We start from the raw sequence: 17019 nt of genomic DNA on the forward strand, positions 1-17019 counted from the left end.
AAATTGTCATAGCCCACCCTTTTAACAATGATTACCTTTTAAACAACATTATCACATACCGTATACTGCTTCATATGCGTAAGAAATATAGTATTTCATTTTAAATAAAATAACCATTTAGAGAAGTGTCTTATAAAATTGTACAATACAATTTCAAGACTAAACTGACTGGAAAAGCAGCATCAAAGTTGTGTACTTATTGATTGAGAAAATTGACTGGTGAAAAATGTGTGCTCAAAATTGCTGAAATAAAAATGATTTTCCTTTGTGGAAATTGATCTCCATCCTTCATGTTGACTCTCGCAGAGCTGCCAACATTTGAATTTTGAAAAAAGGGAGATTTCCTGTTGCAATCAGGGAGATTTGTCAAAATGTGTACATCTTAATGGATGAAACCATTTCCTTTTCAGGGAGATGGCCAAAAATTAAGGGTTCTGAAGGTTTAAGCAGGGAGTCTCCTGCGAAAAGAGGGAGAGTTGGCAGCTCTGCTCTCGCCCTTTTTAATGAAAAAGTAAGACTCTCACTCTTTTCAGCATTTCAAATGGATAGGCCCTACCCTTTCTGCAGGGTTGCCAAAAGATTTCAGCCCGATTCGCGGGTCAAATAATCGAAAAGTCGCCCAATTTCTCTCTTTACCATTGGTTTCTATGGGACTTGAAACTATCGGAAGTCGCATGGGAGCCAATGTTGAAAAGTCGCTTAATTTTTTTTTCTTAACCATTGGTTTCTATGGGACAGGAAATTGTCAAAAGTAGCGGGAAAAATCTTCAAAAGTCGCCCAATTGGGCTACCAAATCGCGGGTTTGGCAACCCTGCCTTTCTGAAGCCTAGGATGCACACTAGGGGACAAGAAACTCCACAATTTGACTTGATACTTACCCTGGCTCAAATTTGAGGGATTCGTGTAATAGCTGCCCTATAGACATTTGACAATTTCTGCATTCTATAATGTAGGCCTACACATCTAAAAATATGATCTCTATGATATCTATAGGGCAGCTATTACAGATAGGACCCTCGTAACCCTCAAATTGTACTTCTTGATTTCAGATTTCACTAATTAATAAATGCAGCGTTCAAGGCCAAAATATGATATCTATGCGCTGCCTTGGGTTAATATTTTATCAATATCATTCATAATTTTACATTTTTTGTTGTGTTTTGTTGTCGTTGAATGGACATCAACTTTTGATGTACACCGTATTCACTATTTAGTGCCCAGCTTCCTAATTAGCCAATTTACAAAATTACAAGCATCTCTATACATAAAATAATTTAATACAAAATATACACAGGGCAGCCTTGTTTGCACTTGAGCTGTACAAGTGCTAAATGTAGCTGTAACAATGGATACCTGGTGTGTATTTCTTTTCTTGATTAAAAACTGGTCAACTGACCAGTGTTGTAACTAAACAACATTCCTTGAGCCCAAGTATATACATTGTACAGTGCAAGCAAAAAATGACATACCGTAACTCCAAGATATTTTGCCACTTTTAACCTAGTAATAAGCACCTTGTTCTAATAATTGGACCTGCGGATTTTCTTGACAAAATGGCACCCTATTTTGCACATTACAAATGTACACCAATGAAAATCTTAAGTTTCCCAAATAACTTAAAGCACATTTATTGTTTGACGCCACTCTCATATCTAGCAAGACTGCACAATGCATTTACACTTAATCGTTTTTGCAGAAAGAGAATCGAGCACATGCTCAGTCTAAAAAATTATGCCACTCCTGCACACTGAGCATGCGTACAATTCGGTTTGACTGCAAAAACGATCAAGTATAACAGCTCTTATTGCTAGTTTTTACACAATCTGGCCAGAATCCATTCTGCCATTGTACTATGAGAATATTTCTTTTTTCATGTTGGACAGCGACTATAAAATACTTTCAAGATCATCCCATTCAGGAGAATATCCAAATGGGCTAATACAGTTGAAATCCATAGACCCCCTAGGAAGACATGATCTTAATCTCCCACACAGGGGGTGTAGATTTTAAATAGAGTCACTCATAAGATAACCCCATTTGAAATTCACACTCCCTGTGTGGAAGATTAAAGTCATGGCTTCCATAGGGGGTATAATATGATTTCAACTGGAATAGCCCAATTAAAATTATACAGCATGCAAGTACAGTGTTTCCAATTGGTTTTTACCACTTGGAAGGAAGCAGTAGATACAACCTTCAATATTTACCTGACCAGTTTCTTTACACATTTACTGACATGGGCATATCAATACATTACCTTACGCTGGGTGTTCTCCTCCTCTTGCCGTTTCTCGTAGTGACCAAAATCATCAAAGATGGAAGTGGTGTGACGATACTGGTGAATAATTTTCACCACCTGCTTTGCCTTCTCCAGTGGGACCTCCTGGGTATCCCTCGAGTTCGTCACTGGCTTATTGTCGTTGTTCTCCAACCGGATGTGGCGCAATTGACTGTTGGGTACGTCTTTGACGTACACCCACTTGACGTCGAATCGGCCCTTCCACTTGTCCTGCGCCCACACCCCGGTGTTCACATTGTAGTCCACCATTGAGATCATCTGCGCAACACCGCAGAAGTGACCACTACCGTTCACACTGTACAACAGATAGATCGGCCCTTTGCCTTTACGTTCCCGAAAGGCCTGGTCCAGACGCTTGTTGCCGTGCTCCGTGCTGCACCAGATGCCGTACTTGATGGAGCGATGGATGTCGTCCTCCGAGTAGCTCTTGATGATAAACATTCGCGAGTTCTTAATGTCCAATGCAAACGAACCAGGATTGTACTCATTGGCGGATCGTAGTTTTTCTAGCACTGGATTCGGGGGCGCAGGGGTGGCAGTATTCTGTCCTGACGGGGCAGAGATAGGCGTGAGTCCGGCAGTGCTGCTATTGGAGGCATTGGTACGGGAGGCATAACTGGTGTTGCCAGCATCGCCGCGGCCATGCTGGTTGGAAGGATTACTCCAGCGCTGAGGCTGGACGTGCGCCTGTGGTCTCTGCGACTGTCCTTGCCCTTGCTGCTGACCCCCACCTTGACCACCTTGTCCCTGATTACCCCCACGCTGTCCTTGCATGGACCCACTTTGCTGCTGCTGCTGCTGTTGGCCACCAGGGGAGACCTGAGCCTGCCCTTGTTGGCCACCACCAGCCTGATTCTTAGCGTTCTTATCCCCGCCATTCCAGGTTCCAATTGTCATGGTTTGTTTCATGGGTGGTAATTGAGTCGGTACAGGTGCATGGGTTCCAGTCTTTGCTTTCACTTTTGGCTGCGGTTTTGCCGGTTTACTAGCGATAGCTGCCCAAGACTGCGGCTTAGGCGCAGCCGTGCTAGCAGCTGGCGGGGCGCTTGAGGCAGGCTGAGTAATGTTAGTCGTCGGCGCCTGCAACACCGGCTTCGCAGAGTCTTGATCTGGTCTGCCGGAAGAGTCCCGAGCCAAAGCTCCGGCACCAGCAGTTTGTTTATCACCCGCAGTGCCAATACTCAATCCCGACATGCCCTGTTCGACCGCTTTCATTCCATGCGCTTTTCCGTCATGTTCAAGTCCATTAATTCCTTGATAACCACCACGCTGTCCTGCTGCCGCCGTCTGCGCACCTGGATACCCGCGTGAATAATCATAATACGATGTCCCTTGCGCCTGGTTACGCGAGGTGCCCTGCTGGGCCTGGCCCTGCCCCTGAGGGGCCGAGCTGTTACCCCACGATCCAGTAACAAAGTCCGCATTTCCTGGGAAAAAATTAAAGGACTGGTTGAGATAAGGCGGCGTTGTTCCTGGCTGATTGTAGTAGTCCGCTGCATAGGTGGAGGAGTCATATTGGTAATTGTTGAAATTGAAATTATCCCCGGCAGTAGACCAAGTCGTTTCACTTCCCGGCATGGTATATTGGAACGAGTACGGATAGTAACTGGCCATGTAAGAGTCCGGTGCTGCCATGTTAGGTCCGGAATTATAGCCCTGCTATATGGAGATCCAGCAAGAAACACATACAAAAGCAGCACAATGGATGTTGTTGTCCATAGGTCACATTGTCCAAACAAAATCAGGAATGCATGAAAAGTAAATAAAAGAGAGAGTAAGTGTTAAAATAAGCTGCTAATTATATCGTTAACAAACATATTTATGTTGAAACAGTAAGTGAGTCTTAATTGCTATCCACATCCTGTTTATGGTAATTAAACAACTTTCCCAGCTCAAAAAATATATAATTATTTTATAACCATCTTTTTTGCTTTTAAAGAAGAGTTGGCAGTTACTGCAGAAGTTCAAATTTTAGTATTTAATTTTCACGCTTTTGTCTTTTTAGTAATTTACATTGTAACTTACATTGACCTATACACAAAAGGACTATGTGCATTGCCATTTTAATAAATGTAGGGGAAAATTTCACTTTTACAGAATGGATGACATGACCTTAATCTTCTACACAGGGGTGTCGCATTATTTAAAATTCATAATGTTCAAGATTGAGGCCATGTCTTCCATAGGGGGTGTGTGGATTTCAAATTTCCATCATCAAAATTAAATAATTCAATCCAGGTGTTTGAAAACTAACTACCATCACAGTACATGTAATAGCAAATGAACCAACCACCCACCCACATCTTCATTAGCAAGCAGGGCTTCATCAATTAGTGGTTTGTCTTTCAAACCACTAATTATGAAGCCTTCATTACCTACATACATCCATGTATGTAGGTAATGTACCAATAGTCACATTTCACTATGGACCACAATGGCCTCATCCCAATGACATAATTCAATAACCTCAATTAAATACTCATAATGCAAAATTTGACCTCAAGTTGCAGAGTATGAGATGTTGTACCCAAATTTTCAAAGGTCATTTAATGAATGTACAAATGTATTGGAGTTAAAGAACTGTGCCCTGATAGATGAGCATGTTGTGGATCCTAGTGTTTGGCATTTTGTCCAAATAATAATTAGGCTGTGAAACATTGAAAACAAGCAAACAATATCTGGTGTGGGAGGAAAAGATCATCACATAATTAAAATTATAAAATTAAAATGAGGCAAAACAGAACATTGGTATAATTAATATCGGCAAACCCAACAATCAGCATAAAGTTGTTAGCCATGGAACCTATATCACTATTTCCTCTCTAGCCTATTATAACTCTTAACACACAAAATCTCTTTCCAATAAAGTTGAGTGGGCACACAAATGTGCTATAGAAACTTCCTAAAAGTCAAATAAATTGCAACAACTGACCTTTTAAAAGTCTGTATCTTATGAAAACCTTGTTTTGGGTGGGCGGTTTGAACATGACGCTTTTATCATCAGACAAATTCACATTGCCTTTCTCCACTGAACACATTTGATAAATCTGACATCCAGACTCGCAGTATCATCATGTTCGACCTCAATATTAAATTAAACCTCTTTGACAAAATAAGAAACATTTTTAGTGTAATTTATCTGCTGGGAACAAGCTGCAAACACAAACAGCAATTTGCATACAAATTTGCTCAACCATAGCAACTTTTTCTCTCAAATTCCAGTCCACATTCCTGTGTGACTAAATAGTTAAAGGTCACTCAAAGTACACTGAATATTTTCAACTAGCTGATATTTTCACAATTTTATGAACAAAAGACACAAGTTGGATTTATATCATTCTTCTGTGTATGATACAATGTTTATAAACAAGAATTGTGTACATCTACTTTTGATAGTTGTTCCTCTCAAGTTGCATGTTTTGAAAATTATAAATAATCTTTTCTTTCACTAGTTTTCAAACTGGGAGAATATCTTACACTTCCCATTATACATTTCTCCCATTTTAATTTCCTGTACTGATTTGCTACTTTTACCCCAATGAACGGAGCACATGCAGATCTTGCAAAATATATAATTCTTGACTATCATAATCATTGTTTATTTAGCCCTGGTCTATTCTCAAAATGAACCTGTACAAAGTAAAACCGGGAGTGTCATCTGATGAAATGAGGTGATGCATTATCATGTTGCAAAGGATTCTGGGATGTGTACAAAATCTTCTCTGCTTCAAACACTGTTCATGCAAACAATTAAACAGGTTGGGTGTGGACCCAAAATAAGCCCAAATTTGTTTTTTTATTAAATGAGACACTTCATATTCACAAGAAATGTCTATCATGATCTCCGATACTCTATTTGTTGTTTCATAGGTCTATACAGTGCTCACTAATTTTGGGGGAAACAAAACAATTTTCCATTTTTTTTTTCAAATGAAACTAACTAGCTTAAAAAAAAATTTAAGTCAATTCTTGGAAATGAGGGCCAAAAACATGAGAATTTTCACCGCCGAGCTCATAAAAACCTGAGGAGTACATGTAAGAATCGGACTTTAGGCTTGATTGTCACAGCATTAAAAAAAAAAAACACCCTACAATTTCTAAAATTGGGAGTGGTAGTATTCCAATAGAAACTACTCTTGATAATATTTGGGGGAATTCCCCTACGTTTAAATTGGACACTTCACATTCACAGAAAATATCTAGTACAATTCAATCAATGACGCTCTATACATTATTGATTATTTTCATATCCGCTACATCTCTCATTCTGGGATTTCCCCTACATTTGTAACAGTGAACAATTTCACTTTCCATTTTTGCACTAGTAGTATGCGTAGTTCAGAACTTAATTAATCAACTTCCAATACATGGACAAATATTGGCATGATCAAAGATTTTTCGCCAGGTTCATTGTCGCAAAAACTCAAGGAGAGTCATCACAGCAGGGAATCGAACACAGGACCCCAGGTGACTTGACTTTCAACCTGCCTACAACCAACAACACCACATGTGTTCATTTTATATTGTAATTTCTTCATCATTCATATGCACAAAGTGATTTCAAACATTTTCCCCGGATTCCCCTTGTAATTAATTTTTAGCTTAAATACTGAAAACCTTATTCGAACCTCAAAAAACCTGGGGGGGGGGGCAGCATGTAAACACAAAACTATGACAATATCAAGCAACATACTAGCCTTAATACCGTAAAATTCTGTCTACAAGCATATATGCCTCTAAAAGAGGTTTTTTGACACAAGAGACAAGAGGCAGACACTCTCAACAAAAACGTTATTTGGAGTTTGAACAACTATATTACTGATAAAGGCGGCTGTACGTACAAACATGTATATTTGCAAGACCAATCTATTGCAATGTTTTTGAGAAGAGTATTGGCCTTTCATATCTTTCGTTAAAAAAAACCCTCGTCTAGGCATATATGCTTCTAGACGGAATTCTACGGTATATGATGGGGTGTGATAATGCACCCCCGGTATAACACTGCTTTTAGCCTGTCAATTATGCCAATGAGCAACATGGGGGGGGAAGGTTAAGGAAAAGCTCTCGTTAAAAAATGTGAACTGCACTTTGAGAAATATTTGAATTCACAATGAAATATTTGTAACATTTGTGTAACATCAACGAGCAGGAAATGGGGAAACAGAACTAGTTCACAAGCTTGTCAGGTTTCCTGAGTAAATGTGTGGCTTGTGCACATTTATTACTTGAATTCATATCAACTCGACATGTACATTCCACACTAATCAACCCCACACAAGAATCTCAAACATGCTCATGTATAGCAGCATAGTATACTAAGGGGGAGGCAAGTAGTCCCTTCTCCCTTGGACAAACTTGACAAATTATGCACAGCCAAAATAGCCAGATATTGGCCCATGTGTATAGCATTTAGTGTGTTGAATTTCTGCATGTATTCATCTCAGTAATGTACTGATGGTCTATGGTCATACATTTTGTACACAGGTGTCAGGACATCTAGCTCTTTATCCTTAAAATGTTTCTAGATTATAGACCAACCTTTGACCTTTGAATGTTGGGTACAAGAATAGAGGATGCGGTCAAATTCTGAGATATGATTATGTTATGTACATGCACATGGCGTGATCATTATGTGTTCATTAATAACTATCTTTATAGAGTGAAATTAAATTGGAAATTATTATTTTAAAATATTATAATTATGATGAAAATGACTAAAACTTAACCTATAGATTTATAGTTTAAAAGTATTAATCATTTGTTCACAAAAACACAATGCTTCCCTGTTTTGATATTTACTTTTTTTTTAAATACCTAAATTGCACAGGGAAGTCCAACTACCATAATTATTATGAGATTGCATTCACTGGTGACCCCTGGAGGTACTATGAGAAATCCTTGATGTCACCATTCGGGGATTTCCAACTTGCATGTAATACAATGACTATGCAATGTCATCCTGGTGTGATTTGTTTTACCATTGCAAACTGATTAATGTGTAACTATGAGCAAGGGACACATGCAAAATTTAACCATTTTTTGTTGTTGAAGTTTCACATTTTTTTAAAATGTTCAACATTGCTGTTTTGGGCCTACAAAAAATAAAATTTTGCTTCCAGTAACATGCTCTAAAAAAATTAGATACAAGGAAGGAAAAAAAATTATGGACCAGTTTTATTTGCACATACCGTATTTCAGTCAAATAGTCGCCCCCTCAAATAAACGCCCCCACCAAGATGTTTCAAAAATGCCGATATTTCCATGCTATCTTGTGTTGTAAGCTTACCAAGTTGCGCACATGGTCGATAATAGCGTCAATAATTGCCGAAAATCTGGATCAGAAACCCGGAAGTGAGCCAGAAGTCAGTGTTTCTAGTTCATAGTTCGTCATTTTAGCATGTGTTTTTAGTTTACCCAATGATTTTAACGGGAATTATCGTTCTAAAATTGACCTTGAATAAACGCCCCCCTTGAGAAAATGTAACGCCCCCGGGGGCGTTTATTTGACGAAATACGGTATACTGCAATTTCAAGAATTTCACACTTGAATCTTGCCAAAAACGGTATACGACTCAGATCTCACAAAAGCTCTGGGACGGGTGGGTTAACGGAAACATAAATTTATTTAATTTTGGCCTTACATGTATTTTGAATTTGATCATTACATTCGACTTTGAATTTCTGTTCCTTACATAACGAGTTAGTCAGTACTCTACCAGCACCATTCTGTAAAATCAAATTAATATGGACTCATTATTCTTGTGAAATTACATTGTTATTTGATCACAATTTATCCTAAAATATGCTTCAAATTGCAATTGTAATTTTTGCTTGCGTGTTTTTTCTTTTCAAGTAATGGCGTTACATGGAATTTCAACCAAGAGGTGACCTTTGGCAGTCACTCAATCCTATTGATTTTTCTATTTAAGTATCCACCATAAGAGCCTTAATTTATTATGTTAACCTGAATTTAATTTGACCTGATCATAAATTCTTCTTACACTACACTCACTATTACCAACTGCTATTTTTGTAAGTGATTAGGAAATTAAGCAACTAAGATTTGTCATTAATTTAAATGATAATTTTACTCAGGCAAGAGAATACATTTCAATGAAAAAAACACTAACAACTTTCCCCAAACAAGGGCATATGGTCGCATGTCATGAATTGGTCATCTTTTGTGTAACATAATGTTTTATGATAAAAATATCACCAATCTTGTTTCACTTCAACACAACTTATAATGAATACATTTTAGACCATTAAAAGTATACATTTCTGGAAAGCTTATATTACAAGGATGCCAAATCAACAAAGTATAATATCATAATACAGGGTGGGTAAGAAATATACAGGGTGGAACATCAACAAAATTAGCATCTTTCATGTCATGGTAAACCCCATATTTTCTTTTTCTGAAAGCTATGTAGCTCAAAATAAATATGGATTCAGAAAGACATTGCATGGGCCCTTCCAACAAATTAGGAAGAAAGAGTTTGGTATCCCTTGCGTTACACATACAGGGTGGTCAAAAATTGAAAAAATAATTTTACAATTTGTATGACATTATCAATCAAAACTTTTTTCCTCCATGTCTGGCACTAAAACTAATAGCATAATTGAATTCCTCATCAAATTTCCTTAAAACAATGTGTACTTTTGAATAAGCAGGGTGTCTCAGGCAAGAGATAGGCCATTTAGAAATGTTGGCGCATTACGTACACACTTTGTACAGTAAGATATAGGGAAAGCTGTCTTAATTAGTATTTAATTAGGCAATTAATTAGTTACATCTTTTTTTGCAGTTGATCTACTATGAGGTAGATTAACAATCCAGGATGATATATGTGCAATTTGGTGTTCATGCTAGTTGTACTTTTTAAGATACAAAGGTTTGAAGTTTGCCATATTTTCACAATTTTGTGTACAACCCTATGGGGCTCACCCGCCCCGGCTCACCCGCCCCAGCTCCTCCATTGACACATCTTACATATTGAAGTATAAATCTGAAAGTAGTTGTCTAATTGACTTGGGTTTTTTTGCATTTGACAAAGAACATAATTATCTACAAAATGACACCGAACTTTCTAAAATAGGTATCATACTTTGAGAATAAACTAAACTTGAAGTGGGAAGAAAGCATTTTCATGTTACGGCTCCTCCATTTTGGGGTGACCTATTTGTGACATGCGACCATATGAAGAAAAGAAAACAGAAAAAAATTGCTCTTAAAATCTGGTCAAAAAATGTTAAAAATTTGGACAAATAATAAATCAGGAATTCTCATGCAATATTTCTATATTTTGATATAGTTTTTACCCTAAGACTAGAGTGAAAACAAACTTGTTGTAAGGCTGATGTAAGTCAAATTTGAGTTTCCCAGTCACCTGCCCTTACATTTTCCGAGTTTCTGACCCTCACTTGAATTCATTGCTGTGATTTTCCAAAAATTTCAATAAATTTTTCAGTGGAAAAATCAAAACATCCATTTTGCTACCGACCTTGAAGCCTCTTTTTCGTATACTTTTAAATCTTACTTGGACTAATCATCCATCGTTGGGTGAGTGAGCGATAAATAACAATGCGTTTTACACTCGCATTTGGTCGTATAATGAAAGTCACAGAAATTATGAGACAGAAAACTCAAGATTGATTGTCAGTACCCTAAACTTTCACTTGCGACATCTTTTAGTATCAGTTCCTTATGAAAACTATAAAAGTCATCCACCGGTATTAAGACATACATGTGCAAAACATGTACATGTATTTGACATGAGACTCATAAGATGACACGTTTTCCCACAAATTGTAATTTACTAAGTTATTCAAGCTATCACATCATTCACATGACAATATTTTCCTTTTACAACCTTGAAACAGTACAGTACTTATGAAACCGACTTATGAAACAGGCATCATTAAGCACACATAATTACTTCACTTTTATCACTTTTTTACATGCTGCTACCTAAAACAATTAATATATAAAACATGACTTTTGTTCTTTTTCCAATCTTCTGATCCAAAAAATAAAACAATGGTTCTTTCCTCATTCTGCCCGCACTCTAATGTAACCATGGTAATTGAACTTTCATTCTTGGTACTACTACTACTACCGGTACTCAATTCATAAAATCTTTGAGGCCAAGCACGCCCTGAATTGATGGCATACATATATGAACAGTATTGAACAATGAACACAATATTTTTTAAAACTAGCAAATTTCAACAACCATTGTCAGACTTATACATTTGTAAATTGTTTTTAAGCAACAACATAATTATTAAATGTCTGTGGTTCATTTCATAGTAATGTAAACAGTTCTTTGAATAAATTCATCAGGTCTGTAGTTCATCCATACATTCAATAATTCCATCATATCAAGACCAGTTACAGCTAATACCTTTTTTGATGTTTGACCATGTTTGATCGGTTGACCATTTGACCTCTTCATGTTATGTTAATGTAAACAGTTGTTTATTTTACACCATACATGTTTTCTCAATTTCAATGAACTCATTGTAAATGTTTATTTTGAGGTTTCTTGATTTTTGTTCCCATAGCAACATTAGTTGACTGACATGTGACCCAATATACCAGTAGTCTCATTTCCAAAGGTGAACCTCATTCAACATGCATGCTTAAACAATGATTTTAAGATGTGGGGGTATGAGGTTTTATACCCCCAAGCAAAGGTCATTTTGTGAATGTATGTTGTTGGGGCCTAGTTAATAAAGGACTGTACAATGGTGGTGCCAGACATTTTTTTTTCAGGAGGGCAGGGGGGGGGGCAAAGCCAATGCGTAAAAAAATGATCATACAAAAATTATGCACTTTCACAGTAGACTAGTAATTAATTATGTAAGGCTGCCAGGTTTGGTCCCATATATCTTGTGTGTGCATGTCCATTCACTATTTAACTAGAAAACAGTTTCTAAGAAGAATGAATCAATTTCAATATAGATGCTATGTACGTGTATTGGTTTATGCCGAGATGGTTTGATAGCTAAAGTTGTGTAACTGGCTATATCATATGTGCAGGCACATGTACACTTCTGTGCTTGACTACTTAGTCAGTGCATTTTTGATTTTGTGGAATGGTTTCATAAGGATTTCCTTTAAAATGTCTAAAATTCTCTGTCAGTTTTAAGCCTTCATTTTTCCATGAAGAATGATGATTCAAATTGAACATGAATAAATAGGCCTAATATGTTGTAGTATCTATGGTTATTAGACATGTCTGATATAATATTTCGGTATCAGAGTACAAAGTACAATGTACAAATATTTAACATGTGGAATAGTCAAGTGAAGTATGACCCAGTTCAAGTACTGTACACAATACACTACATGTACATGTACATGTAGGCCTACTTGTAATGCACCTGCAGAGTGGTTGCTTTATTCATCATAATTTCATAAAATATCAAATAATGGTACACAAACATTGAATTTGGTCAAAGTCTAATAACTATTTAGTCTATTTTAGCCATGATAAAGGAGCCATCTAGAATATTCTACACTATTGAAGTCCACCTGGTGTTCTGTAGGGCAAGGTTTATATGGAACACAATTATGTTAACAAAGATGCTCCATGTAGGCTATGTACACATGTAAACTCATCCCAAAAAGAAAGTATCCAGTTTTCTTTTTGTCCACAAATCAAAGAAGGGTGTCTTAAATCAAGACCTACTTAAAGTATGTTACAGATGAATTTATTCCGCACAGTTTGATACCTAATTTGTCCAAATTGATGCAGAATTAACGACACAGTGATCTTTTAAATGCATTCACTTCAATTTTTAAAGTTGCAGTAATTCCTATCGATGTTGTTCTCCTGCTTCTCAAGATTCTTCATAAAGGTACACAATAACAGAGACGGTCTAAGGCTGTTTGACTCCACTTCATGTGTTTTATTCAATACATACTCTTCCTTCCTCAATGTTTTACTGTTTATTCTTCAAAGTCCATATGGGATATGTCCTCCTGCTGCATCAATGATTGTCAGACATCTGCGGCCCATGCTCTCAGCGAGATTCTGATGCTTCTAGCCTTGACCTATCGCTGCCCTTTTGAGTAGCACAACCAAATCAATAGGAATTTACTGCAACTTTTGAAATTGAGATGATTGCATTCAAAAGGTCATTGTGTCATCAATTCTGCATCGATTTGGACTAATGAGGTATCAAACTCTGCGGAATAACTGTATCTGTAACATACTTTTGACAGATCTTGATTTATGACCACATCTTTGACTTACGGACCAAAATTAAACTGGATACTTTCTTTTTGGGATGCGTTTACATTGCTACATGAAGTTAATGTATTATGAAAATCTCAATAATCTGTCCTCATTTTCTCATTCAATTTCCTTCAAAGTGTGGTATTGTGAAAATCCCAACAAGGCCATAGAAATAATGATGTCTTTCTACTTCTAGGAATTAACATGCCAAATAATTTGACCAAATGTTTCAAATTTTCTGCAAGTCAGGACTGTATTCTTTCTTTTTTTCCGTAATATTACTGCATTTTGTACATTGGATGTTTAAAGCCTTTCTGGATTCAATGGTTCTTTGAATGCAATAATAGTAAAACAACAAAAAATGACAAATGGAACAATTTTGGTGACAATTGTAACAAATGATTGCATTTTTCTGCAACTTCCCAATTTTCTGGGAACTTCATTGCCACACCCGTTCCCTTTTCTAGTATACACCACCCATTCCATCCAAAACTTTGAATTCATTCCCATTTATTTGTTCCTGTTGTAATTGTGAGTGGGAAAAATGGCAGGGGAGGTTTTGTTTCAAAACTGGGGCCAAAGTCAGATATTAATATTATTCTTAAAATCATTCAAAATTCAAACCATAAATGATCCATTGATTCCAAACTAAATACTTGCTGTGCACCAAACACAGTGCACAAGGTTTCATATGTCAACCAGACCAGGCTGCCACTGTTGTGTTGACGACCCTGACCCAATGCAAGGTCAAGGAATTCCCTGCTAGGTACATGTAGTAAAACTGCTGAGACAAAACTTCACCTGGGTGACCTCACATGGCCTGGCTCAGACACAATAAACACTTTGGCCTACATGATGTATTTTATTACCACTCCTGGAATCAAAGTGGCATACCAGCTGATGACTAGGAAGTGAATCTGTGCAGATTTTGAAACATGGGGATTTTAGGAGACCAAGGGGGCTTGTGGTTTAGTCTATTCAAAGTATTGCCTCTCACAATAAAGGAGTATTTCCTGCTACATGTACTAGCATCCTCTTTTTATGACATTTTCAGCCGATATCCACAAAAAAGTTTATTCCCAAAATGTCAGTTAATTCCAATTTTGTGTTTGCAAGTAAAGCATGATTATGTGACATGTGTATTTACATTGCTCCAAAGAAAATATGTTGTTAATTACACCAGAACATAATTCAAATTTCACCATACTTTTGCAACACAAATTGCAGTTTGCACATACATGTAAATATTATGTAGCCAGATGTTTGCAACTTTTGTTCTTTTCTTTTTTTGTTGAGAAAAGTGGGGGGATGCTGTGGATCATGAAATGCCCCTTTAATGCTAAAAACACGGTGTGCCTTGGCTCTTATTCACTACATTTATTTTTTGTATGCTTGGACCAAGCTTTTAATTTCTCAGAATTTAGCAAGATTCCAAAATTTAGTAATGCCATATTCTTAAAGCCTGTGTTAAATCATTGAATTATGTGAAAACCCAAGGACAGCCAGATTGGTGAAATAAAATGTTAGAACTTTTATTTTAATTATAACCCATACTCATATTTAATAGGCATACCAGCACATCTAATAATCCCAGGGCTCTACTTCAGTACATAATCAGTATAGCTACAACATATAGCAGCCTCATCATTATGCATGTATGTATAGGAAACAACATTTCACTATCGCTGGTTATTGCTGGCCCAAAGAAAGTTACATTGAGCCTGGTCCCATCCGGACCCAAGCGTGTCTCCACACGGAGCGACCATTTAAACAAACAAACAAACATTTACATCGGAATTCTGCTATTTTTTTCCAAACACATAAACAGCAGCATGGGTTGGTATACATACACATTGCATATATATTGTAGTTGTACACCCCTGACCACAGACACTAGATTCTTGAATCTGCGCACTGTCTGACTGCCATCTAGGCTTGGTCCTTATACAAAGCATAAATGATGACCTTTTCATAGTACAATAACCAGGAAGTGTGCATGACCTTGTGGGCTTCAAACTTGTGGTACTCATGGTACCAGTATTTTAAATACTTGCATAAACTGACAATAAAAAAATGTGAAATGTAATTTACATTTAGACAACAAAAAGCACCTTATTGGCATGTTAACTTTGAAGTTGGACTCTTTCAAGGGACCCACCATTTGATTTTCAGGGGGGAGGGACATGGGAGTTTGGGTTTGGCAGAATTTTTATATTTTGTGGCTGCCAAAAGCGACATTTTTTCCCAATTTAAATGTATACTGTAATTATATAGTTATACCTTTGAAGTTTAAAAAAGAGTTGGGTGGGTTTTTTTTTTACTCATCAGTAGGGCAATTTTTTTCCGTCTCACTAGTGGGATGTGACCCTCCCTGGAAATCAAATGGTGCATCCTAATTTATTATTTCTATCCACAAAGGTGTAGGAACATAGGAAGATAAAACAACATGTAAAATTACAGCTTCATCTTCTGTGGTAGACCTGATTTTTTGACAGAAAATGCAAAAAACATTCACCCTTTTCCAGCAGTTGCCAACAGGCCGCTAAGAGTTAGTCCATGTTTCACAGAGTCCATGTCTCACATAGAATATAGAAGATAAGCAATCTTATTTCCCGCAAATGTGAACAGAATAAAACTCACTTTGAGCCCCTGTGTGAAGTTGCCCCCCAGTGGCATAGCGTCATAGGTGCACAGAGGGTGCCCCCCAATCGATTGCAACATTTAGAAAATCCCACAGGAAAATTGCCTAAAATGGCTTGTTCCCCCCCCCCCCCCCATCAGACCTGGTGCCCCAAATCATGGTCAGTGCCCCCCCACCCCATATGATGACCTACGTTACGCCACTGGGCCCCCCTTACAATTATATATATTAAAGCCAAGGCCAAGAGGGCCCACTACCCCCTACCGTATGTCAGCAGGTAGAACTTTTTATTTATGAATTTGAAATAGGAAATTATTACATTGTTCTTTATTTGTTACTTATATTGTGTACAGTATATAGATTCTAAAATAATTAATTATTGACAACAACACTCGTTTAAATTCCCCTAAGGTATATAAGGGGCATCTTCTTTACAAAGTGGGTGTTAGCCAACTCTTATGAAATAGATTCTCAAAATCTGTTACTTAATTGGCTACCAACCTGACTTGCTTGGTTTGTCGTCTGCATGTAGCGATCAAATTCCTCGTCAGTAACAGTGTCTTTAGTATTCACGGGACCATTTTGAACTGCAGAAGGAAAAAAAACACACATAAAAATGTACAATTACAGTAAAGCATGTAATGTTTGAGTGAATGTAAATGTCACAAGAAACATTGACTTTTAAATTTTCAAGCTTGCAAATATTTCTTTTTCCTTCAAACCTGTAAGAAAATATATACATTTTCAAATCGCAAAAATTTCAGCCACAAAAAATATTTGCCATGATTGTATAGTACTCCATCTTAATATTTAAAATTATTATTTTGAAAAA

The 17019-nt window shown here is 37.1% G+C and overlaps 1 protein-coding gene across 2 annotated transcripts in view; it reads right to left on the bottom strand.

Annotated features, from left to right (window-relative positions):
* The window catches only part of LOC140150516 (YTH domain-containing family protein 2-like), a 43607-nt gene that overhangs the window by 15719 nt on the left and 10869 nt on the right, over positions 1–17019 (bottom strand). Inside the window, exons 3-4 of one of the 2 annotated variants that reach the window (XM_072172549.1) lie at positions 16689–16774; positions 2259–3956 (exon numbers count right to left, since the gene is read on the bottom strand). In XM_072172549.1, the coding sequence (XP_072028650.1) occupies positions 2259–3956; positions 16689–16774 (1784 nt within the window). Of the gene's footprint in view, positions 1–2258; positions 3960–16688; positions 16775–17019 lie in introns of both variants that reach the window. The other variant, XM_072172548.1, reaches the window with a different exon arrangement.

The sequence above is a fragment of the Amphiura filiformis genome, chromosome 4 (genome assembly GCF_039555335.1).
Source record: "Amphiura filiformis chromosome 4, Afil_fr2py, whole genome shotgun sequence".
In the NCBI taxonomy this organism is placed as follows: Eukaryota; Metazoa; Echinodermata; class Ophiuroidea; order Amphilepidida; family Amphiuridae; genus Amphiura; species Amphiura filiformis.